Consider the following 25,826-nt stretch of genomic DNA (forward strand, 5'->3'; position numbering starts at 1 on the left):
GAGTTTGTACATCTCGACTTCAGAATGTTTGCAATTATCATTTTAATGGCAAACGCACATATGCTCCCGCAGTGTATATAGGGCATTGCGCGGTGCGGTTCCCCGCAGCCCATTCCCAGCCACAGCGCTGAGCGCAGGCGGGGGAATAACACCCATCTGCGTGTGCGGGGCTGGGAACGGGGCTGCCATCCCGAGCGTTTGCCCAAGGCCAAGAGGTGACATCGAGAACACCGTGCCATGGCTCTGCGTATTGACGCCCCTTGGATGAGATGGAGCCCCAACCACCGTCATTTGGGGCCGCAGCCCCCACGGGGATGCTGGCAGGTGCCGGCACAGCAGCTCCACCCTTCCCCGGAGGTGGTGCTCTCCCCGCTGCCCCTCTCTCCTCGTCCCCCCGGGGGGCTCCGGAGCTGCGCGGCGCGGGAGGGGCGCGGGGCGGTCCCCACCCGACGGGGCGGGCCGGCTCGGTGCCGCCCGGCGGGGCGGGCGGGCGAGCGGCGGAGCGCTGCTGCAGGAGCTTCTCCGGTTTCCCCGCCGAGCCGTGCCTTGCCGCCTCCCTCCTCCCTCCCTCCCTTCCCGGTGCCGAGGGCTTTTCGCTTCTTCGCTCTTATTTTTTCTTCTCCCTTTCTTCCCTCCCTCTCTCGGTGCCAGCAGTGCGGCGGGGATGAGGCGACCGAGGGTTCTCGCCGCTCCGGACCGCTGCCCGCATCCCCACCCCGGCCGGGGGCTCTGCCCCAGCCCTGAGCCCCGAACCCCGAACCCCTGAACCCCCGAACTCCCGAACCCCCGAACCTCTGCATCCCGCACCTCAGAACCCCATTGGCCGTTTCTGGGGGAACAGAGACGGAAGTGCACTTTTTCCCCCCACTTCTTAATTTTTCCCCCTTTTTTTTTCCTCCCTTTTTGCATCCCCTCCTCGGGGCTTCCCCCCAGCCATGGGGCTGCTCCGGGAGGGCTCTCGCTGGGCAGGCAAGCAGCTGTAACCCTCGCCACGGTGCACGGAGGAACGGGGTGGGGGGGGTCCTCCAGTGGAGCAGCGCTCGGTCTTCTGGGGGTGGCCATGGCCCCCCGGAGCCGCGGGCGGATGGAGCGGAGCTACGTGGTGGGCATCTGCTGCCTGGTGCTGCTAGAGAGGAGCTGGGGCGCCGAGCCCGGCACTGGGGACGGCGGTAACAGCAGCCGGGCACCGGCGGTGGAGGACACAGCCCCCGCGCCCACTGAGCCCACCCCAGGAGGGGACCGTTGCCGCGGGTATTACGACGTGATGGGGCAGTGGGACCCGCCATTCAACTGCAACGCCGGCATCTACCAGTACTGCTGTGGGACCTGCGGGTACCGCTTCTGCTGCCAGTTCAAGGCCAGGCGGCTGGATCAGAGCGGCTGCTCCAACTACGACACCCCCAACTGGGTGAACACGGGGCAGCCGCCTGCCCGTGTGGATGAGAGCCCCGAGGGCCCCACCCGTGACAAGACCAACATGATCGTCTACATCATCTGCGGCGTGGTGGCCATCATGGTGCTGGTGGGCATCTTCACCAAGCTGGGCCTGGAGAAGGCACAAGGCCCCCAGACTGAGATGACGGTCTCCAGGTAAAGGGGTCTCGTTCGGTCCTCCCACTTCCCCCAGCCCCATGCACAGGGTGAGCCCCACTGTCACTTCGTCCCCAAGGGGATGAGAGAGTCCCCAGACCCTAGCATGCAGAGGGGTGGTGGTGGCAGCTATGTGTCACTCGTCTTCTCCATCCCTCGTTCCCTCTGTCCCTCATCCTCCCCATCTCTCCACCCCTCTGACCCTTATTTCCTGTCACTCATCCCCTCTGTCTGTCATCCCATCCGTCCTTCATCCATTCCATCCCTCATCCCTTCTGTCTTTCATCCCTTCTGTCCCTCATCCCCTCTATCTCGTCCCCTCTACCCTTCATCCCCTCTGTCCTTCATCCCCTCCTTCCCTTGTCTCCTGCATGTCACATCCTCTCCATCTTTCACTCTCTCCACTCCTTGTCCACTCGCTCCATCTCTCATCCACTCCATCCCTTATCCCCTCCATCCCTTGTCCCCTTCATCCCTGACTCAGTGCTGTCCCTCTGTCCCCAGCAGCTGATGATGTGGGCAGAGTGCTTGTTGTTGGAAGTGGCTTTTTGCCTGCGTGTGTTCCTTGTACCCTGGTGGGATGTCAGTCCCAGGGAGGGGACCCAAGCTGCATACCATGGGGTTGCCAGCCCCTCACTTCTCATCTGAGCTCCTGCTCCAGGCAAACGGTTCTTGTCCTGTGTCTGCCCCCAAATCGTGGTTTTGCTGCTGGGGAGGGATGGGCACAGGGACAGGGAGGACAGGGACAGGCAGGGCTAGTGGCTGCAGTCCCCTTGATCCCTCCTTGCATTATGTTCCTCCACTCAGGTTGATGTTTCTCTTCCTCTTTTTCCTCTTTTTTTTTCCCCCCCTTTCACTTTTCTCCCCCGATGATCACATTCAGTGAGTTTAACACTTCTCAGCAGCTGACAGCAGCTACAGCCCCCCCGGGTACAGCCCTGCCCCTGCGGCTCTGACTCAGATCTGCCCTCTTCGTCCTCCCCCAGCACACATGTGTGCACACACATAAACACATCTTCCTGGGCTTTTATTTTGGGAATTTAGCATGGCAAGGAATTTATTTCACTGAGATGATGCTCTGGTTGTATCCACCACCTGAGAGACCTGCATGGGGATCTGCTTGGGGACACCTAGTCCTGGCTCTATTCCCATCCCTTCTCGCTTCACCAGGTGCTGTGGAATTTGCTGTCTCCCCAGTTCTGTGCACCCCCTTCCAAGGATGCACTCCAGTTCCTGCCAGCATGCTCCAGCATGGGGAACACGCGGCTCATTGCCCAGCAGATCCTTTTTTCCCCGAGGCTACTGATTTTTTTGGACACCACCATATGGAGCGGGAGGAGGCGAGCTTCCCTTGGGTGCCTCTCAGGGACAAATCCAGGAGCCTGCCTCTGTCCTGGCACGCACTGGGGTCTTGTGCATCTGTGGCTGAAGGTCCCAGCCAGGTGCCACCATCTCCTCTGTCCCGATGTGAGATATCTCATTTGGGCACCGTATCTCCACCTGCCTCTTGCCGCGCATGGGCACTGCGATCTCGCGTCCCGCCTGATGCCGCAGGTTGCAGCTTCTCATTTGCTCCTCAGGAGCTGCAGCGTGGCCTCGGGCCAGCTCCCTGTTGCACGGCCTCGCTGGTTCCTGTTCCCATCCACCCATCCTTCCACCCATCCATCCATCCTTTCGCTCATCCACCCGTCCATCCATTTTGTCACTGTTCTTCCACTCTTGCTGCTGCTCACACTCGGTGTGGTCCACCTCAAACACAGCTTCTTCTCCAGGCTCTCACAGCTGGGTCCAGAAAGAGGTTCAGGCACTAAAACACTGCGGTTCCCCCATGTCCCTGTGCCTCTGCAGGTCCGAATGGCGGCTCCGCCAGGCTCACTCCTTCCTACTCGGCTAGCACTTGGCACCGTCCCCATGCTCGCTCGGCGTGCCCAAGGCTCTGTGAGTCAGGAACACCTGCCCATGTTTTTCTTGAGGCTGCCGATGTTGGGATCCTTTCAGGGCAGGGGGATCTGCTCGTGTCTACCACATGAGGACATCCTCATAGAGACCTACAGGAGGCCCACGGAAAGGGGCCTGGGGGCTCTGTAGAAAAGGAACAGGCTGGTCTCTGTGCTTTCTGGGGCCCCAACTCTGCTGGATATTCCTGGTGTGGACCCAGCCTCCATCTCCAGGGATACCCGAACAAGGCCCAGTGGTGAGGTCCCATGCTGTCACCTCTATTTTTTGCATCAGTGGCTCAGGGACCAAGTGTGGCATTCCAGCTCATTCAAGGGAGATGTCACCATGTTCTCATCTTCCTCCCTCCCCCAGAACTTTCCTCTCTGCTCACTCCTGGAGCTCACAGTGGGACGGTTTTGGGGGTGCAGGTTGTGTCCATTGGCCAGATCTTCCAGGTGGGGTTGTGCACTGCATCCAGGTTGCCTAGGGCCCACCTAGCACCCATGGCCACAGTGATGGATGGAGATCTCACTGGGCTCACTGGTACTATATTGCAGATAGGAATTTGATGTGCCCTACAGTCTTCATCTCGAGCTGCACTCTGAGGCCATCCCAGACCTTTAGGTGAACTAAGTCGATGCAACTTGAGCCTCCCCAGACCCTCAGAATAGGGTCAGTGTCCTCCAAAACCACGATGGGAAGCCCTCCAGGGCCACCTCTTGTGCTTGAGACTTGCGGATGGGAACGGAGCTGCTCTCACTGTTATTGTCTGGGCAGTTGGGGCCAGGGGCAGGTTTGTGGAAAAGAGCACTGATGGATTTATCTGGAGAGGAAAAGTCGCAGCTAAAGGACTGCTCGAGCTTGGTAAATAGACCCGAGGAAAAAAAAAAAAAAAAGAAATAGGTCAAATCGCATCGGACCTCCTGGTGAAACGAGCCTGGGTGAGTGCTGGGCCCTAGGGACATGCAAGGGAGGCAGCAGCTGACAGCACAGCAGCTCCCGCAGTGACAGCCACAGCCCCGCGAGCCGCCGGCCCTGCACGCTGCCTGGCATCAGCCCCAGGCTGCTGGGCCATGCCGGTACAGCCCCACAGACTGGGAGTTCTGATGGGGAGAGGGCTAGGCTGCAGAAGGCTGATGGATCTTTAGGAGGAGATGGTTTATGGGGTAGAGGCACCTCTACAAGTGCAAAGCCCAGCGCTGATGGAGGCTCAGGTGATGGGCTGAGGTGGGCAGGGAGCTCTGGGTCTGTCTGCTCCCTGCAGTGTGCCCAGGTGGCTATTGAAGATCTGCAGCAGACAGCTCTCCAGGTGCAGCCTCACCAGTGCTGAGGAGAGTGGAAGGACAACCTTCCTCCACCTGATGGCATCTTTCAGCTTAACGCAGCCCATCGGCTTTCACTGCGATGAAGGCATGATCCCGGTGTGTGCCCTGCTGTGGGATGGCCACTGTGTTACAGCGGTGCTGCAGCATCCCCAGCCCTGAACAGTAAATGGCAGGGTGCTGTGTCTTACGTAACAGTGCTTAATGTTTAATGCTATCGCTTACCGGGAGGACGCAGTGAATGGCAACACCAGAGGCCACTGGCGCAGCCTCCTTGCTACAGAGGGGTGACCCTCTTCCTTCATCATTTCCCTAGGCCCTGCTCCCAAATGGCTCCAGTGAGGGGGCCGCCCCTTCTCCCCAGAGCTTGCAGCGTGGGGCAATAGGGACACCTGGACTGGGATGGGGGATGTAGGCATCGCCTGATGGCCCTGTGCTCCTGTGCCCCTCCCCAGGACGCTCACCGACCTGCTGAAGCAGCCGGGCCACGGTCCCTCCGAACACATCGATGGCCTGATGGGCAGCATGCAGGTGCAGCTGGGCGAGGGGCTGCCCCGGGGACCCCCAAGGAACAGCACAGGTAAGGCATAGGCTTCCCAGTCCCTTCTCAGAGCCTCTCTGAGGTGCCAGCTTGCTGCTGGGCATGCTGCTGCCCATGGGGGGAAAAGGGAGAGGCATCTAAGAGGGCTCTGCACTCCCCTGAGCCCTCACCTCTGCCCCCAGACAAGTTGCCCCTGAACAACGCGGTGGACAGCACTGGTGTCACCTCACTGGGGCGGCCTCACGGCCACAGCAAGCACCCACTGCTGGGCAGCAGCCTGAGCCCACCAGCGCCCAACTACACTGCGTACAGCACACTCACAGCTGGAGGTGAGTGTGGAGTGGGAGGGCACGGGGGCATGGCGGGGAGGGGGCAATGCACAGCATCCTCCCATGGACCCCCAGCACTGCCCAACCAATCAGTGTCCAGGTTCTCCCCCGCGGACCCATCGCTAGCCAATCAGTGCCCATTATCCACCCCATGGGCACTATCATAGTTAGTACCCAGGATCCACCCTCCATAGACCAACTGCCTGGCCAATCGGTGCCCAGCATCCCCCTCATGGACCCGCTGCCCAGCTAATTGGTGTCCAGGATCCCTCTCCATGCATGCACTGTGTTCCCCAGCCAATCACCATACAGATTCCTGCCCAGACCTGCAGCACCACCCAACCAGTCAGCAGGATCCCCCATGGACATTCCACACTGCTCAGCCAATCAATGCCCAAGATCTCTCTCTACACTCCTCACCAATCAGCAGCTAGAATCCACCCCCTTCCCAGCCAATCAGCACCCAGAAGACCCCCAATGCCCCCCTCCCCACCCCCCAACTCCATTTCTCAGTCAATTTCCCCCTGCCAAGGGATGGGGTGCCCCACGGGGGTGACACCAGTGTCCCTGTCCCTGCAGAGAGCATTCCTGAAGACTTCTACATGCGTTTTGGGGAGCCAGAGGTGCCCCCCCCCCAGCACTCTGCCCTTCCCAACCACCGAAGGGCCCGAGGGCTGCCCCCCACCAGGGATCACCAAGGCCAAGGGCCTCCCCAAAGCGCCAGGGGGCTCAGCCTTCCCAGGGGGCTGGGAGGGAGGCCTCCCCCGGGGCCTACGCCGGCCTGGGCCCACGGCACCGCTGTACGGCCAGGCTCACCGGCACCTGGCCACCAACAGCAAGACTGAGGTCACCGTCTGACACCAGGACCAGCAAGGTGCCATCACCAGGGGACAGGCAACGAGTTGTGGCTGTTCTCAGCTCACTCCATGGATGGGCAATGGACTTAAGCAGCAGATTGGCTGCACAGCCTCGTGTCCCCCCTTCCCCACCACCCAGCTTCCCCCTTGTTAATAAACACATGGAAGTGTACGGCCTCGTGTAGCTGCACTACGGGGACAGAGAAGAGGAGCAGGGCATGGCGGTGACACCACCTTTATTGGGTGAGGGAAGTCGGCTGCCAACAACAGCTCCCTTCCACCCAAAACCAACAAAATTTATAGTATATACACACACATATAAAAACTGTAGGGATAGATGGGCACAGAGGGTGGGAAGAGTAGAAAAAGGGGGCAAAGAGCCCCCAGAGAAGGAAAAGCACTGGGTGGCCTCAGCCCCTCATGTAAGTGACAAGAAGAAGGCTGAGGGCCTCCAGATCCTCCTCCCCATTCACTGAAGTACAAAACTGACCCCTGGGGCAATGGAAAATAACTGGGAGATCGCAACAGGTCAGAGCTGCTGTATTTTAGTTAAGGAAGCAGATAGGAAGTGGACAAGGATGCAACTCCTGGCAGGAGCACAGATAAGCCAGGAGCCCTGTGCTGGACTCTGTGGGGACAGAGAGTGTCCCTGTGAAGGGGGAGGGAGGGCACCATGGGGTGTTATGGAGGTGACAGCACTTCTCCCATGTTGGGACCCCAAAGCAACATCCTGTACAAAAGGACAAGGGATGTGAACTGCTTGCCAGGCCCCGGGGGTACAGGGGCTGGGGGACAGGCTCAGTTCTGGGACTGGGAACTGAATAAAATAAACCATTTCTAACAGTTTCACCTGCACCGACATGAAGGCACCACAGCCAGCAGCCTCTGCTCCCACCACCTGTGGGGACTGGCCACAGCCTCACCTTGCTGAAATGAGGAGGAAGATGGAGAAGAGGAGGGCTGCTGTGTCAGTCCCTGTTTGGTAAAGCCACAAACACTCCTATTAAAAAACAGCGGTATAAAAACGGTACAGAAACCCACCACTGGCCCCAGCTGATGATCCCAGTAGGGTCAGTCCAGAGGGCATCAGCACCAGGCCCCTATGGGCAACCCCAGCACAGCCACAGGGTGTCCCTACTATAGTGCCCCCAAAAAGTGCAGGGGCAATAAAGCCACACCTAGGGCAAGATAAAAAAAAAACAAACCCTCCCACTCCCACCCCAGCATGATCCCACATGACCCTAACCTACAGCACTGATTTTTTTTTTTCTTTTTTTCTTTTTTTTTTTTCCTTTTTCCCTCCCTCTCCTTTTTCCTTGCATTTTTTCCCCCCCTTCCTTCTTCAACATGGAGGAAGTCCGGGCTGGAGGCTGGTGAGGTGTTAGGAGGCGGCGATGGCTGTGCCCCCACTCAGCTTGACAATCATCTGTTGGCAGTCGTTGCACGAGCGCTTGTCCCCAACCTTCTCCAGCGTGCGTGCAGCCTCGGCCAGCAGGACGGCACGCTGGCTGGGCGAGGACAGGAAAGAGAGTGGGAGGTGGCGGCAGGCCAGCAGGATGGCAGTGGCTCTTTCCCTCTGCCCTGGCAGTGTGTCCAGCTCCCCTGCAACCAGCAGAGAAAAGAGCTACGGGAGCTGCTCACCCCAGGGAACTCCTTTTGCAGAGTCCCAGCTATGGGGGTGATTACAGAATCAGTAACACTGGAGAAGACCAATAATATCATCTACTCCAACCACCCAACTACCACCAATACTGCCCACTAAACCATGTCCTCAGTGCCACATCTACCCTTTTCTTGAATACAGCCAGGGATGGTGACTCCATCACCTCCCTGGACAGCCTGTGCCACTGCAGCACTGCCCTTTCGGAGAAAAAATTGTTCCTAATGTCCAGCCTGAACCTCTCCTAGTGTAACTTCAGGCCATTCCCTCTTGTCCTATTGCTGTTACCTGTGGGTAGAGGCTGACCTCCACCTCACCACAACCTCCCTTCAGCTTGTTTTAAAGAGAGACAAGGTCTCCCCCGAGCTCCTCTTCTCCAGACTGAACAACCCCAGTTCCCTCAGCTGCTCCCCATAAGACTCATGCTCCAGACCCCTCACAGCTCTGCTGCCCTACTCTGGACAAACTCCAGGGCCTCCATGTTCTTCTTTTAGTGAGGGGCCCAGAACTGAACACAGCACCAGTGCCAAGTACAGAGGGACGGTCACTTCTCTGCTCCTACTGGCTGCACTGTTGCTGATACAAGCCAAGATGCCATTGGCCTTCTTGGCCACCTGGGTACACTGCCGGCTTGTGTTTAGCTGAGCATTAACCAATACCCGCAAATCCTTTTCCACCATGTAGCTTTCCATCTACTCTGCCCCAAGCCTGTAGAGTTGCATGGGGTGACCGAAGTGCAGGACCCAGCACTTGGTCTTGTTGAACTTTATCCCACTGGCTCAGCCCAGAGATCCAGCCTGTCCAGGTTCCTCTGTAGGGCCTTCCTACCCTCAGGCAGATTGACACTTCCTCCAAAGTTAGTGCTGTCTACAAACTTACTGAGGGTGCACTCGACCCCCTCATCCAAATAATCAATAAAGATATTAAATAGGATGGGCCCCAATACCAACTCCTGGCTGGCTCTACACAGCACCAAATAGCCACAGCCAAATGCAGCTCCCCATGCTGACCTTGCTTGCTGCTCTGGGTTGTGCGGCGCCTGAGACTGTGTTCCAGCAGCTGGTGGGTGCGGGTAGGGCTGGCCCCTGCCATCAGGCGCACAGTAGCTTCGTGAAGAAAGACCTGGAGGGACAGCAGGGTGGGTGGTTAGGGGTAGGCTGGAGGCAGCCCTCAGCTGTGTCAGCAGCACAGTGCTGACACCCTGACAACAAGCAGAGCCCACATCCACCTGCCTGCAGTTTGCAGGTCAGGGCAAGAGGGAGGAAAGACAGAAAAAGTTGGGAGAAAAAAAAAAAAAAGCACAAATTGCTTCTGACATGTAACTGAGTAACCTGGAAAGGGAGACGGCCGAACCGCCAGAAAGAGGGCAGAAAATAGAAGAGCAGACACAGGTGGTGCTCCACTCTTTCCTTCCCCACTCCTCTGCCAGGAGCAAGGGCCAAAGCTCACCTTGCGGTATGCAGGCCTGAAACTGTGGGCCAGCTTGCGCAGGCTGCCGAGGTCACGCTGAAAGCCAGTGAGCTCAGAGGGTGAAGCGTGGTAGGTCTCACCCAGCGCCTGGCTGCTGCTCGCCTGCTTCTGCCACAGGCTGGTGCGGAGGGACAGCAGCAGGTCACAGGCCAGCAGCTGGATCACCTGCGGGAGCCACAGAGCAGACACCGCTCAGCACCAGGCGAGGAGCACAGCAGAGCTGCACAGCTCGCCAAATCCCTTTTCCCCATCTGTTGCTGCCCCCTAGCAACGCTTGCTGTTCCAGCTGCCCTTCAGAGAGTACCTGCTCTGTCGAATGGAAAGCGCCTCTGTACTGCACTGCAGGAACATTGCACAGTTACTGCCAGCACATGCAATGCAACTACAATGCACTACAGCTGCCACCCAGGAGCGACAGGGACGTGAGCTGTCCCCATACGCTGTGCAGGGAAGCTCCACCTTGAGGTGATCCTGGAGAGAAGAGAAACAAGCAACACACATCCTCAGGAATAGCACAGCACCGTCCCACTTATGCAGGAGAGGGTTCTGATGCTGCCTGAAACGGAGTGGCCCTGACATAATGAGGTCCCTTCTCACCGGTGGCAGCAGCTGCCCCTGGCTGGACAGAGATGGAGGTTTTCCGTAGGCCAAAGTGGACAAAAAACAAAACACAGCAGAGAAGAAGTGGCAGGTACTGGAAGGAAACAACAGCACCTGCAGCACTGCTCCTCTGTACAGCAGGGACAGAAAAAAATGCCAATGCCCTTCAGAAGCAAAGGGTGAAAGCATCCCCCATACTCCTATCAGACTCGGGATGAACGGAAAGAACAGACACGACCAGGCCACGACAGATCACAAGCCACCTGCAGTACGCAGCCCTTACATTGCTGAGGGGAGTGCTGGAGGCACCACTGCTCATGTTGAGGCTGTTCCACAGGTGGCTGCTGGCCCTCTCACAGTGACCCAGCGAGCTCTGCTGCCCATCCGCCTTTGATGACAGTGAGGCCTGCATAGCTTTGCACAGGTGGAAGGTGGCTTTCACCAGGGCGTTCCTGGAAGAGAAAGAGCCCTGCTTTCAAGTACTACGTTAGTGTCACCTGCTCCACTCCATAAGGAGGAATTTCTTCCTTATTTCTCACCTAAACCTGCCCTCTTTGTGTTTGAAGCCATTACCCCATGTCCTATCACTACATGAACCTATAAAAAAAAAATGTCCCTTCATCTTTCTTAGAAGCCCACCCTCAGCACATAGGGAACCCATGGCTGTGCAGCACAGGCTGCAGCCTAAAGAAGGAAAAGTAGGAGTTTAGGAGCAGCACTACGCACTCAGACATCTCCAGGGACTTTGGCAGGCGCTCCACTTCGCTGAAACGTGACCTCACAGCTGTGTCATCCCCTCTGAGCCAACCAATGGCCATAGCGACTGCTGCCGACCACCACCTGCACACCACATCTGGGCCTACAAGAATGGACTCAAGGGTTAGAACCACAGAACCCACAAAGGCTGGAAAAGACCTCTAAGATCACCCAGTCCAAGCGTCAGCCCATCCCCAGTATGCCCACTGCTGATGTCCTCAGTGCCACATCCACATGGTTCTGGAACACCTCCAGGGACGGTGACTCTACTACCCCCTGTGCCAGTGCAGCACTGCTCTTTCTGAGAAGAATTTTTTCCTAATATCCAACCCGAACCTTCCCTGTCACAACTCGAGGCCATTCTCTCTCATTCTACTGCTGTCACCTGGGAGAACAGGCCAACCTCACCTTGCTACAGCCAGAACTTACTCTATCTGCTTGTCTAGAAACACCGTGACACCCATCCCGACAAGGCTCTGCACTCGCCACCCCAATCCATCAGCTCCTCCGTTATTCAGCATTCTACCCAGAACACCCCAAAGTCAACCGATGGCCAAAGGACACACAACCTGCTGCCCAGAGCTGTCTTTTAAGTTTCATGGCAATACTGACTCAAATGCAAGACTTCACTTCCAACCGAAAGGCATCCCCTAGGAAAAGGGATATTCAGTTTCCCCACTGTGTTTGCTCTATGCATTTTGAGGAGCATCAGCAGCATCCCAGTGAATGGCCAGACGCCATCTACATCCAACACCAAGCGAGATGAATTCCCCACTGCTCGTTTACAGACTGCGCTCCTCCCCTCAGTGTGCATCAGGGAGTGCTGCTCCATGGCCAAAACATCCCTCCACCAACACAGACTGCATTTCAGCCAGGCCTGGAGCTTGAAAGCTGGGGAGACACGTGGCAGCACCACTTCCTGCAGCTAGTGGAGTTTCAGCTTAGTCAGACTTACCCAGGGCTGATTTCAGCATAGAACTGCTGGCAAAGGGTGGTGCTCCACTTCCCATTGAATCCAGGAAAGAGTTGAGCAATTTCAGGTATTCCATCGCGTTGGAGAACTCACTGAAACAAAAAGCAAGGCAGAGCTTCACTGTGCCATCAAGAAGGAGGCACCAAGGCCTGGAGGCATTTCTGATCAGTCGTAACACGTCTTTAAACAAGGCTGACCCATTACGGAAGAGGGTGGAGGCAGAACCTTCAGGCTCTACCGGTATCACAACACTGTCAGACCTGAAGAGACCTCCAGAGAGTGGGAGTGTATGGACCAGTTTGAGGAGCACCACCAACATCTGCCTGTGTGCACCTTCCAGGACCTGCACTGCAGCTACAGAGATGTTGGGACTTAAGTGGACCTTTGTCAGGGTTTTTGCTCCCTAACTAAGGCACAGGGGAGCAGGCTGTGCCCAAGTCCTTCACAAAAGGTGGCACCACTCTCCAGGGAGGGACCATTCCGCATACATCACGAAGCAGATTAACTCGTGTAATACACTTTTCAAGCGAAAGATGATCCATGTTAGCACTTAGGCAGCACCCCATGTTCTACAGACACCGAGCAGAAGCCGCCAGCATCCCCTCCAGTGCTTTAAATCTGCTGATGGACATACGTTATGAGTTGATTACAGGCTCCTTTTCAATCACTGCCTCCAGAAGAAGCTGAAGAATGTTTTTGCAAGTGACTATTTGCATATATGCAAATATATATGAATGCAAGTGACAGTGTGGCAATGATCTAATTTCCTCGGACATGCTACAGAGCAGGATTTAGAGCTCCTTCCCCTAGAGGGGGAAAAAACAGCTCCCTGCATTAGGAAAGCCAGTCTTACCAGGCAGGAGACACCACTAAGGAACTTTCCCACTCAGGCATTTACCTGCACTATTTTGGGACGCATGGTGCAACATGTGGATTTCCACTGCCAGTACATGCGATGCTTCATTTGGTTACAAGAACGCATAACACAGGAAGGCAGCTGGGTCACTCTGCAACATGCCAAGGCCTTCTCACCCTGCACACACTTTGGTCAACTGCAGTGATAATGGCACGCTAATTTTAGTGTCCCTGAACATTGCATTGTCAGCAGAGAATGTGCCAACCGGTTTAGGAATCGATGGGTACCATGCCAGCTGGCACCAGAAATGCCCACTACATCTGACAACAGCCAGATCTGCACCTGAGGCTTCAGAGGTTGTCACACGAAGAGGTGAAGCTCACCCTTCTGACAGGCTGTGGTGGTCAGCTCCACGGGGCCATTCCAAGCCCTGGTTAAAGACTAACCCGTGTATTTGCCTCGGACCACACAGTGACCATCAGCTCTGCTTCAGAATTTACAGCTACCCTCAGCATTGGAACTTACCAAGGTTCGTCCTCCTCTTGTCCCACCACCTCTTTTCTAGCCTGAGGCTTCACAAGGGAATCCACTGCTCTCTCCAGCAGGTTCTCACAAAAAGCCTGATGAACTTGTGCTATGGGATCCGCTACAGAGAAAGGAAAAGAACAAATCCAACACATTTTTCTTACCTACAGCAACAGTCCCCTCCTGATACTGACAACAAAATCTGAATTTTAAGAGAGAAAGAGCAGTAGAGGGAAACTCCTGAGGAATTACTGCAAAATCTTCTGAAGACTGAGTTTTCAGAGCCTTTTTAATCACCGTTCTTATTATCAGCTGTATACAGCTACAGCCCAAGGCTAAACATCCCTGAGATACTTTAGCCACCCAGTAGAACAGCAAGGATGCTGCTCTGGGGAGGCTATACTCCATCACCCCCCAGGCCACCCCACACAGGAACAGACGACATATGCAGGGCAGAGCCAGCTCCTGCAGTCCTGGAGGCACATTCCAACTGCTCAGTGAGACCACATTCAAGGTGAGGATGCAGGAAAACACTCTCCAAGACACCAGCTTCGGTGCCAGAAAGCACAGAAGTGGAGGCTGCCCGGACAACGTGCAGGCAGCCCCATGCCCAGAGCACAAGCAGCTCTCACCAGGGTTCCTTTGGGTGCAGTACAGGCTCTCTTTGGCAGCAGACTTCACCGTCCAGCTTCGCTCCACAAAGAACTTCTGTCCCAGAGGGTGGCAAAGCCAACGCAGCGAGTCAGGGATGGCGCTGCGCTCCGAGCTGCACAGGCTCTGCGCCTGGCTTAGGAAGTAGCTCTGGGGAAAGGAGAGGCACCCAGGGAAAGGTCAGACCACCACACAACATAACTACAGACTCCAGAACTGACAAAGCTTGCAGCCTTTCCCAGAGCCCTGCCTGGAGCTGCAGTGGCAGAGAACACTGTGACTCACCGCCAGGAAGCCCAGCTTGCCCCCACAGCGGGTCTTCAAGCCAACTGCGGCCGTCAGGTGGATTTCAGCCATTGTGCTGGGCGGGATCTTTTCTTCAGCACACTCAGCCAGATTGACAGCACACAGGGCCATGTGCAAACCTGAGTAAGCGGAGCTGGAGGGGAGTTTACCTGCACCAACAGGAGAGGAGAAGGGTTAACCTGAGACACGGCAGCACCTGCTACTCTGCAGTAACATGACTTGCTAGGGAACTGTCCTAGGCAGACAACCCCAGCTAAGATGGTGTAACCACAATTCACACAACAAAATTAAGCAGAAGGAAGTTGAGCTTGGATTTCTGATGTACTTGTAGCCTATTAAAATTGCAAATTAGTTTGCCAGGAAGGCAGCAAAAACAACCGTTCACAAGGAACATTCAAGCACTTCCTCAGTACACGTGCACATGCCGAGGTTTTCAAAGCAGATCAACACCAACTGGCCATCTGCGCTTCATACAGCTTCACAAATTTGATTTTTCTCCAACAATTAACCCTGGCCTCTGCTTTCACATTGCATTCCAAAGTGACAGAAGAGAAACAAGAAACAGCAGTGAAAAATGACTGGATTCTATCAAAGGCTGCTTGAGACAGCCTCTAAGCCACCTCTGCAGACTCATGGACATGGAAGGGGACACTGCAATTGCTTCAGCCATTCTTATCACGGAATCATAGAACGGTTGGTTGGAAGGGACCTCAGAGCCCACCCAGTCCTACCAGCTCAGGCTGCCCAGGGCCCCATCCAGCCTGGCCTTGAACCTCCAGGGATGGAGCACCCACAGCTCTCTAAGCAGCCTGTGCCAGCACCTCACTGCTCTCTACGTAAATTATTTCTCTCTAACATCTAACCTAAATCACCCCTCTTTTAGTATAAAATCATTCCCCCTTGTCCTATTACAACCTATATAAAAAGTCAGTCTCCTGCTTATGAACTCCTCTCAAGCACTGAAAGGCTGCAATGAGGTCTCCTTGCAGCCTTCTCTTCTCCAGGCTGAACAAGCCCAGCTCCCTCAGCTAGTCTCTGTAGGAGAGGCGCTCCAGCCCTCTGAGTATCTTTATGACCTCCTCCGGACACTTTCCAGCAGTTCTGTGTCTTTCCTAAGCTGAGTTCCCAAGTCTGGGTGGGGCCTCACAAAGGCAGAGCTGGGAACAATCCCCTCCCTTGCCCTGCAGGCCACCCCTCTTTTGATGCAGCCCAGGATACTTCTGGTCTTCTGGGCTGCAAGCACACACTGCTGGCTCACATCAAGCCTTTCATTCACCAGAAATTCCCTAAGTCCCTCTCCACAGGGCTGCTCCCAGTGGGTTCTTCTCCCAGTGTGTACTCATGTCTGGAGCTGCATGGATCCAAGTGCAGCACCTTGCACTTGGCCTTGCTGAACCTCATTAGGATATTGCAGGCCCACTTTTCAAGCTCTACCGCCTCTGCCCTACCTGTGATGTGGAGCTGATGGAGCTTGTGGTAGGCCAGAGCTGCATCCCGAGCGCTGGTCTTGGCCTCGTCCTCAGAGCCCGCAGTGGCCTCTCTGGCCCGCCACTGGTGAGAGGTCCTCTTCAGCAGCCACCGCACCAGTGCCAGCTTCTGCAGGCTGTAGCGGATGACGTTCCAGGAGAGGCTGCAGGCCAGGTCCAGGCGGGAGGCCGGCAGCGCTCGGCCCAAGACTGACAAGCAGGTCTGCAGGTTTGATGCTGCCGCAGCAAAATCCCCCTGCAAACATCGTGGCAAAAGGTTACACAACAAAAAGCACAACCAGGGAGATGCTCTGGGACCTCCTCGCCAATGTGAGCAAGACAAAGCAATGAGTAACCTGTGTAAGAGCTTCAGCTGAGGAAAGTCAGCAATTTAGGATACTCAGAACGAATTTGGCCCAGCACATCACATTTGACACAGGGGCCTGGTCCTGCAATGGCTGCAACAGCTGGGAGACACACTGGCACCAGCTGAAGGCAGCTCCTGCCTTCTCAGACAAGGCAGAAGCTTTGGGGTGCCCATGTCAGAACTGAAATCCTGCTTCAACAATGGAAAAGAGCTGGAGGACAGGGGATGCAGCAAACACCCATTCCAGTTAGACTTGTTTAGCTTGGAGAGGAGAAAACTCCAGGGAGACTTCATTGCAGCCTTCCAGTACTTGAGATTATAAACATGAGGGAGATCTACTTTTCACATGGCGTAAGAGTGACAGAACAGGTGGAGATGGCCTTAAACTAAAAGAGGGGATATTCAGGTTAGGGAGAAATTATTTATTCAGAGGGTGGTGAGGTGCTGGCACAGCTGCCCAGAGAGCTGTGGGTGCCCCATCCCTGGGGACTCAAGGCCAGGTTGGATGGGGCCCCGGGCAGCCTGAGCTGGTGGCTGGCAGCCCTGCCCACGGCACGGGGTGGGACTGGGTGGGCTTTGAGTTCCCTTCCAGCCCAACCATTCTGTGATTCTAAAGATCCCACCACCCAGGCACCATGAAACCTATAATAGCAGCCAGCTGGTAGCTTCCGCTGAGCTACCATCAGGACAAGCTCATGTTACAAAAAGACACCCTTGAGCACTGTTTGCCTGCAGGAGAGGCCAGGACCGGGACACAAACCAACACCGTGTTTCCAAGGATTGCTGCAAGATGCAACAGCGAGGCACAAGGACAGAGCTCACTAATTCAGGCTGAGGGAGGACAGCAATCTGCTCAAGACAAGCCAGCACCACCAACTTCTGTGCAAATCAGACCGGATACAATCCAGAAATACCACACACTTGCCAAGGCACCATCTCGTTAGGCCACTTTTCCTACACCTCCTCCTACGAGACGCATGTGATGCAAAGCAAGGAGGCAGCCCTACCCGTGCCAGATCCAGGTCTGCCTGCTTGCGGTGCCTCCAGAATGCGACCGATGACCTCGAGTGCAGCCGGGTCACTGGCTCTCCGTGCACAAGGAGCTTCACGAACACGCTGAGGACGATCACACCGTTCACGAGCCACAGGATCAGTGTGGGCATCATCCAGCCAAACCATCCACCCGCGTCTGCAACAGACACCCCGAAAGAAAAGGGAGAAGTTGATCCTGACACTGAAAACGCTGCAATACAACGAGCCCAGACCGACATGGATGTACGGCTCTGTTTGCCACTTGTAATATCACATTTTGCAAAGGCTGCATTTTACTGGGAAACAGCTCTTGCATCAACAGCTCTTCATCAACACCAAGCCACAACATTCCCAACCTAACTGAAATAGTTGTTTTCACAAGGCTGATTTACAAAACCTGAGTCAGCACTTCTAAAATAATCTTAATGCAAGACGTTCTAGGAAAGCTATTGGATACACCCATTGGTATTCAATACCTCAGGGTCATTTTCCAGTCTTAATTAGGTGTACAAAGCAACAGTGAGAAAATACGTTGACCAGCTGGCTAAGTGACAACACACCTACAGAATCCCCTGAGCTCATCTTTAGTTGAGCCGTCCTCTAAACTACTGACAGTACGGATCCCAGCTCACGTCACCCCAACTCTTTACCTGACTCAATGGTCAGCATGCTCCTGCCAGAGCCATGGCGTGTGAGGCTGTCAGACTCCGGGTTCCCTCTGGCATCCAGAAGGGATGTCAAAGGGTTGAAGGAAAGGCACAGGAATGTCAGGGCACACAGGAGGATTCGGGAGCGGTCCACCATGCCAAGAGCCACAGGAGGAGAGTCAGGTTCATCCTTAACCTTCAAAGGATTTGGAGTGGAGAGAAGAAAAAACACAAAGACTGCTTAACATTCCATAAAACAGAAAATGCTAATGTAGAAGTAGAGAAGGAAAGAGACGGAATAAGTTTTAAAATTTAAGATCAAGATCAGTAAGAACTCCAGTGGAGCTTTCCCTCAATTAATAAGGTCAGGCTGAAGTACTCGAGTGCCTTCAGCTTCCTCCTGCTCCCAGTCACATCAGTTACCACTGACTGAAACCTTGCTTTATGCCATGACTAACTTCTTCTCTGAGGGCCTCCAAGAGGATTAATTTCTTCCAAACCCATCAGCTAAAGGAAGTCAACAGATTGCTGTAACTGCAGTTACTTACAGTCTTGCTACCCACAGCTGAGATCGCCATCCTTTTCCATGTTCTTCTGCTTTATTCATAGGACATATCTATCTCTTGAAAGCCATGGGCAATTTGGGTCATGAACATTCACCATGAGAATCATAGAATTGTTTGAGTTGGAAGGGACCCTTAAAGGCCATCTGGTCCAACTCCTCTGCACTGACCAGGGACACCCAGAGCTCAGTCAAAGTGCTCAGAGCCCCTCCAGCCTGATCTTGGATGTCTCCAGGGACGGGGCATGCACCACCTCTGTGGGCAATGAGTCCATAGAGAACCTACTGGTGCTGAAGTCTAAGCACAGTTCCAGCAGCTAAGGCATGGCTCAAATAATACAGCTCAGGAAGTAGCCTTAATCCTTCAAAATAAGTAAATAAAGCACTCCCATGCAGCTTCCTCATCCTTACAATATATGCCTGATCCCTACACCTCTGCTTGCCCGACGCCTGCTAGCTCCATTCTTGAAAAGTGTGACAACATAAACTCTGACAAATCAAGTCAGAAATACCTTTGCATCATCAAGGAGTGGACTTCCTGGCTCTGAATCAATGGAATAGGGGGAGAAGCCAGCCTGTGATCCCGAATCAGAGGCGGGAGGAGACATCAGAAGAACATTCTGGTTGAAGTCATCTATCTTCAGGTCCGCGTCGTTGTCAACCAGACTGCTTAGGTCAATGCCTTTCAACAGTTCTGCAAGAACCAGAACACATCATGTACACATCCCTCAGTCCTACATCCTGCTCAGAACACAGGCCACCCCCATGCAGCATGCACCTATCTACCTCTGCCAATGACAAAGAACTGAAAGAGGCAGCCTACATTCATGCAGACCACCTCCTTCCTGCACACTCACAACTTACTGTTTTTCTGGTTAGCCAGCTTCAGAACCATGTTCTCCTGTCTCAGCTTATGGTTGGCCTGCTGCAAGTATTTGATGTAATCAATGGCTTTTCTCAGAACTCCAGACTTGTGCATCTGCAAGGAATTAAGACACACAGAAAGCAGTTTGTACTATGTGCTTCCAGGGTCGCCCTTGCTCATAGGGGTACCACAACCCTATGTATCACAAAAGGGATACAAATAGAAGGGAGTAGAGGGCCACCTGGCATTAGCAAAAGGAAATGAATAGTAGGACATGTTCTGGGCCAAAGTATCCCACTTTGAAAGACACATAAGGACTGGACAACAGAGCTTGAGTCCTTGTATCTGAGATTTCTCAACGTTTTTACAAAAGCAGTACAATGAAAACTGATTAACATCCCAATCACAAGAGTTCACGTCTTGACTTCAGTCAGAAATAGTCTTTTGAAAGTATCATAGTATCAAAGTATCATAGTTTTGAAATGAAATGAATGTCTCTTTTCCAGGATGATGGAGCAAGCTGCTGTCAGTTAACCAGGGTTCACCATTCAATTGATATAAGCAGTTCTCTCCACTGCTCAGTCCCTCCTCCATCCCCATGAAAATACATGCTTCCAGCACAGGCTGCCAGCATGACGTACAGCAAACAGCACAGGTCAAACATGGTCCAAGGTGGCTTCAATACATCTCAATATTTACTGGAATCAAATTGGAAAGCTCTGTGCAAGAAGACACTGTTTTGAATTTTATCTTATTGCAATATGCATGCGCATACTCCTAACAGCAGTCTGTACCCATCTGCCCCATTTAATAAAGCAATGAGCACCTGAGGACACAAGTATTCCTGACACCACACTTGCTCTCATTGCACATTTTTTTTTACCTTGGCATCTGTCCCCATGATGAGGTCCTTCAGCTCAATGATCTTGTCATTTATAGAGGATCGGTAACGCTTTTCAATGATGTTGTGAGTTGTTCTCCTTTCTCCTTCTTTTGGTGGGTCTGGTTGCTTGACACCTCCAGGAACTTGTTTGATAGGCACCTTTTCTTGTCCCATCATCACTGGCATTGTGGTCAGAATGGTTCCATTGCTCCCAACAAGGGTCTACAAAGACCACACGCAGCAAAGTACCACCAGCAATCAGCCAATATAGACAAGATTATGATGCCAAGAGCAAACGGAGTAAACAAAAGCAGAATCAAGAAAAGTCCACAAAGCTCAAAAAAGGAAGAGGTACACCGTTTTTCCATGTTCCTTAGCTGGCACAAGTATGGGAACAGTAGCATAGGAAAAAACATCCACACTGCCTCCCACAGTAAAAGGAGCTCTTTTCTCCAAGAGTATCATCACCCCAACACCCTTTCACCAATACCATGCTCTGATCATCCACAATTCAAATAGAGACATGGACCAAACCTCCTTCCTGCTATTAGAGTCCCCACATCTCCAAATGCATGAAGAAAGTCACTGGATCAACAACAGGCAATGCTACTTCTGAACCTATAACATTAGAGGGGTTCTGACTGTGGAAAGACAAACTCTAGCTTGAAGTTAATTTGAATTAGACTGCATAGGGGAAAAAAATAGATCCCTAACTACATTAAGCTACAAAATGCATTCAGATGAGGTATTAAGGCAGGGTGATACACACTGATGTGAAGAGCTTGGACTTCTGTCACTCTCTACAACAATGTGAAAGGAGGTTGTAGCAAGGTGGGTTGGCATCTTTTCCCAGGTAACAATAATAGGATGAGATGTAATGGAGGTGATGCAGTCACCGTCCCTGGAGGTGTTCCAGAATCGTTTGGATGTGGCACTGAGGGACGGTGGGGATGGGCTGACAGTTGGATGAGGTGATTCTACAGGTCTTTTCCAACCTTAATGATTCTATGGTTTATATATAAACAGACCATCTCCTCCCAGCCAAAGCAGCACGTACTACAGGAGAAAATATAGTGAATCCCACCAGAATGGTTGCACAGAGGGGATTCTAGGACAGTCAGACCAAAGGAAATCATTTGGACTGCTCCAACCAGAAATGTAAGATTGGGAAGGGTACAGCTGGTCTCTGAAGCACACCCAGAATCAGAGAAGTTGGTATGGAAGAGTTATTTACATTAAAGTCAGACTGATGCAGGCAACAGTAATTCAGCCCCAAGCAAACTAAGAATCGACTTCAATTCTGAAATAGTTTTCTAATTGGCATTACAGAAATTAATGTAGGTTCACTTAAAGCTGGAAGCTGACAAATAAGTAAATTTAAGTCTTCCATCTCTCCTCAGTTAATTTCCAGCATATTTCAGTGCATTCAGAATGCTCTGTGGGTTGTGTATTTGCCAGTCACAATCACATGAGCCTCATCTCCATGACCAAGTGAGACCTAACAGCAAGTAAACTGAAAATTTTGGTCTGGCTGCTACCAAGGGCATAGAAACCCCAGCATGCTTTGCAGACAGAAGTTAAGTCCAGGCTTGCAAGCTTATCTCCAGCAGTAAATATTCGAACAGAAGGACCTTTGCAGAATGCACAAGGCTGTGATAAAAGCCTCTTTGGGGCACAAAGCATCTCCAAGCTGATAAGTCATGGCCCTGAAGCACTGCTGCCATCTTGAATGATGACCCTAACCCCTTGCAGCACGTGCCCTTTGAGGAGTAGTTTAATTAGTTTTTACATTCAACATTTTGCCATTGGATTCTACAGAGGGAGAAAGGAAAAGAAAGATCCACAGCCATCCTGAGTCAGTTGGCTTTAAGCGTCTTTCACGGAGGTTAAAAACCACACGGAATTCTTCAGTCACACTCCTCTCCTAGTAATGCTAGAAAAAGGTAAACAGGAACGTGCCCCTTGCTCTGTGTTTACTGGCCATGGGAGGCTGCCAAAAATGCACAGTCTGTGCTCTCAGCCTTGGCAGAAGGGGCACATTACTCACATTGGACATGTTTAGAGTAGCATTTGGAACCCCTCCCATCCACACCATTGGAGAACTCCGAACACCAAACCTTCTTGTATTAGGAAATAACGTCATTGAGGGGAGGAAGAAGAGTATTAACAGTGGTACCTGCAGAGCTGTGGTCTGGATAGGAGTGGTGAGTGCAGTGAGCGCTGGGTTCTGCACTGCAGCCATAACAGGATTGCCATCTGCCTTCAGCGTGGTCAGCACGAGGGAATCTGTCTTGATGATCTGAGGCTGGACCAGAACCTGCACGGGGAACAGCCAGAGGTGAGGAGATGAGTGGGCATGCACTGCTCTGTTCCTCTCAGTGGTCAGAGGCAGTGACAACCCACTGGTGCTGACATCAGAGACCAGTAGTAAGCCAGTGCCGAAAAACACCAAGGAGCTGATGAAAGGACTCCTCTGCCCTTGCCTGTAGCAAGTTTCCTGTGTCAGCTGGGGGAGCCCTCAGGGTACAACACATGTGTGGGGGTAACAGCAACTGGATGAGAGGGAATAGCCTCAAGTTGTGCCAGGGGAGGTTTGAGGTGGATGCTAGGAAAAACTTCTTCTCCGAAAGAGCAGTGCAGCAGTGGCACAGGCTGCCCAGGGAGGTGGTGCAGTCGCCATTCCTGGAGGTGTTCCAGAATTGTGTGGATGTGGCACTGAGGGACGTGGTCAGTGGGCATGGTGGGGATGGGCTGGCGGTTGGATACTAGTGATCTTTTCCACCCTTAATGATTCTATGCCACAGCACCTCCCAGTGCCAGCAGCGGTTCCTTCCTCTGATTTAATTGGGAGGATGTCAGAACAGTTATTTAGCTGTGACACATCTGGCTGTTGCTCTTTCAAGTACTTCACTGACTCTCAAATACAGAGAACACTACAGAGGGCCCAAACAGAATCACAGAATCATAGAATCACAGAATCATTCAGGTTGGAAAAGACCTTAAAGATCACCGAGTCCAACCACGACCTAACCATGCTACCCTAACTCTAACAACCCTCCACTAAATCATGTCCCTGAGCACCACATCTGAACGGTTTTTAAACACATCCAGGGATGGTGACTCAACCACCTCCGCGGGGAGCCTATTCCAGCGCTTCACAACCCTTTCTGTAAAGAAGCTTTTCCTGATATCTAACCTAACCTTACCCTGGCACAACTTGAGGCCATTTCCCCTCATCGTGTCACCTGTCACCACTGAGAAAAGACCAACCCTACTCTTCCTGTAAGCACCTTCCAGATACTGGAAGAGAGCAATAAGGTCTCCTCCCCTCAGCCTCCTTTTCCCCAGACTAAACAGCCCCGGATCCTTCAGTCTCTCCTCACAGGACATATTCTCCAAGTCCTCCACAAGCCCTGTTGCCCTTCTTTGAACCTGCTCCAGCACCTCAACGTCCTTTCTGTACTGAGGTGCCCAAAACTGAACACAGTACTCAAGGTGAGGCTTCACCAGTGCAGAGTACAGGGGCAGGACTACTTCCTTAGTCCTGCTCACCACATCATTCCTGATACAATTATTCCTGATACAGTTGAACCAAAACAATTTTTTCACAGGGAGTGTTCCCTAGTGAAGAAACACTTATCTAACACTTATCAATATCTACTAAAGGTGAGAGCCAGGTGGATGGGCCAGGCTCTTTCACTTCTACTTACCGGCACCTGCTGGACCTGTGGTGCTGCCACTGTCTGAACTGTGGCGGGTGCCAGTGCCTGGATGGTGCCACCAGCAGCCTGTGTCAGCACACGTGGGGCCGGCACCGCCTGCACCTGCTGCTGGATGGTGACTGGCTGCACCTGGGGGGACGTCACCAGGCTCTGCACCTGGGGCTGGAGAACTGCAAACAAGGAGAGACGTCAGGGACTGCACCGTGATGAGGCCTTCTAAACTTTCTGCTATGGATACAACCAACCCCAACACTACCTTGGAAGCTCGTGGCCGTGTTCTGGTATAGGACGGGCTGCTGGATGATCCTGGTCTGGGGCGCAGAGCTGAAGGTGGGGGTGATCATCACCGTCTGCTGCTGGAGCTGGGGCTGGAGCTGGGGCCGGGGCTGGAGCAGCGGGGCTGGGCGTTGTGGGGCTGGTGGCACCTTCACCGGGATGCTCTGCAGCTGCGGGGAGGCGGCGGGCGGAGGGAAGGGCTGCTGGGCCTGACCATAGGACCGCGTAGCATCCAGGGCCCCACCGCCTGTGCCACCGCCACCACCGCCGCCGCCACCCTGGAAGGTGCCACACAGAGGGTCCGAAAACAGGTCTGGGAAGTCCCCTGCCTGGTTGCTGACGAACTGCAGCATCTCTGCAAGAAGGAAAGGGAACATTTGCGGCTGGTTGTTTCCATGGGACACAGGGTCAGGACTCAGAGGCCAGCAGTGGGCACAGGAGGAAGCGGCAGCTTCAGAAGTCCCAGAGGTAGCCAGTAACTCCGCGCTGAAACACTCCCAGAGTTCGAGATCCAATATTTTCAGCCCATTGCCATTTGTCCAATCCCCATCCCAGCTTCACGCTCGGAGGAGGAGGATGAGCAGCCCCATGACTTCAGTAAGAGCCGTCCTCCCACCTAGGGCTGCCTCACACCACCCATCCTCTGCCCACAGAGCCCCACCGTGACACGCGGATGGTGACTCACCCTGACTACGGGTAATTTCAGGTATACAGGGAAATAGGGGAAACACACTCAAGAAAACAGAACTTGCAGAACTCGAGCTGAGAAATGCATGGGTATGCCTAAGGAGATCCCACAGCCAAAGCTTCCTCCTGACTGCCCCCCGATGACCATCTGAGCTCCCCGATCCCATCCCAACATCCGACACACAAGACCCCACATTGCACAGATACCGCAGGGGCTGTACACAGGTATGGAAGCAGCACCGGGGTTTATGGTGAAGGAGTGGCAGTAGGGCTCTCCCCACACCACCCCACGCCGCACCCAGGACACACAACACGGCACTTTCCCACTCGATGACACTGCCATTTTGCGAGCAGGTGGCCCCACGCAGGTAAGGGGCGGACATAACGCGTTGGATGTGCTCCAACGCACTCCATGCTTGGATACAGGGCCCTCCCCGGGGCCACTCGTTAGGATCGGCACTAATTACTGCTTCGCCCCCCGCCGCCCTCTGACGTCACGCTGCTCCCCGTGACGTCACGCGCATGACTCAAACCCGCCAACACGCGCTGAGGGGGCTTCCCCGCACCCCCACGTAGCCCACGCGTGGCACAGCACCGAGCCCCGCGCTCCCGCCCGGCCCCGCGCTCACCGTCGATGTCGCCCAGCGTCAGCTCGTCGCCCAGCTCAGTCAGGGTCTCCATGCCCTCGGCGCCCAGCTCGCCGCTCTCCATGTCGCACGGCCCCGTTCCGCTCCCCGCCCGCTCTAAGCGGAGGAAGCAGCCCGGCGCCGCCGGCCCCGCGCCATCTTGCACCGCCCCGACCCCGCCCCCACCTGCCTGGCCCCGCCCCCCCGCGCGCTGTCATTGGGACCAGGTCGGCGGCAGCCAATAGGAGCGCGCAGCGCCGCATGGCGTGATGGCGCGTCGGCGATCAGCAGCTGCGATTAGCATGCGAGACCACGCCCC

The 25,826-nt window shown here is 54.1% G+C and overlaps 2 protein-coding genes across 2 annotated transcripts; one reads left to right on the forward strand and one right to left on the reverse strand.

Annotated features, from left to right (window-relative positions):
* Positions 1–1,060: 1,060 nt before the first annotated feature.
* SHISA8 (shisa family member 8) lies at positions 1,061–6,699 on the forward strand. The gene is given in 5 exon segments (XM_042815698.1): positions 1,061–1,590; positions 5,306–5,430; positions 5,574–5,720; positions 6,300–6,346; positions 6,348–6,699. Coding segments are annotated over 5 exon segments (1,080 nt in total). The 3' UTR covers positions 6,579–6,699.
* A 97-nt stretch (positions 6,700–6,796) lies between these two features.
* On the reverse strand, positions 6,797–25,633 carry SREBF2 (sterol regulatory element binding transcription factor 2). The gene is made up of 19 exons (XM_042815697.1): positions 25,511–25,633; positions 24,175–24,549; positions 23,907–24,088; positions 22,373–22,513; positions 20,197–20,418; positions 19,313–19,427; positions 18,961–19,142; positions 17,890–18,082; positions 17,215–17,396; positions 15,823–16,096; positions 14,354–14,523; positions 14,050–14,218; positions 13,418–13,538; positions 12,019–12,128; positions 11,034–11,166; positions 10,591–10,759; positions 9,687–9,872; positions 9,248–9,359; positions 6,797–8,179 (listed from the first exon to the last, which is right to left on the reverse strand). The coding sequence occupies exons 1-19, from the start codon at positions 25,590–25,592 to the stop codon at positions 7,959–7,961; spliced, it is 3,339 nt and encodes a 1,112-aa protein (XP_042671631.1). The 5' UTR covers positions 25,593–25,633; the 3' UTR covers positions 6,797–7,958.
* Positions 25,634–25,826: the final 193 nt, after the last annotated feature.

The sequence above is a fragment of the Centrocercus urophasianus genome, unplaced genomic scaffold (assembly GCF_019232065.1).
Source record: "Centrocercus urophasianus isolate 14NV4802_14NV808 unplaced genomic scaffold, USGS_Curo_1.0 seq_15, whole genome shotgun sequence".
Classification (NCBI taxonomy): Eukaryota; Metazoa; Chordata; class Aves; order Galliformes; family Phasianidae; genus Centrocercus; species Centrocercus urophasianus.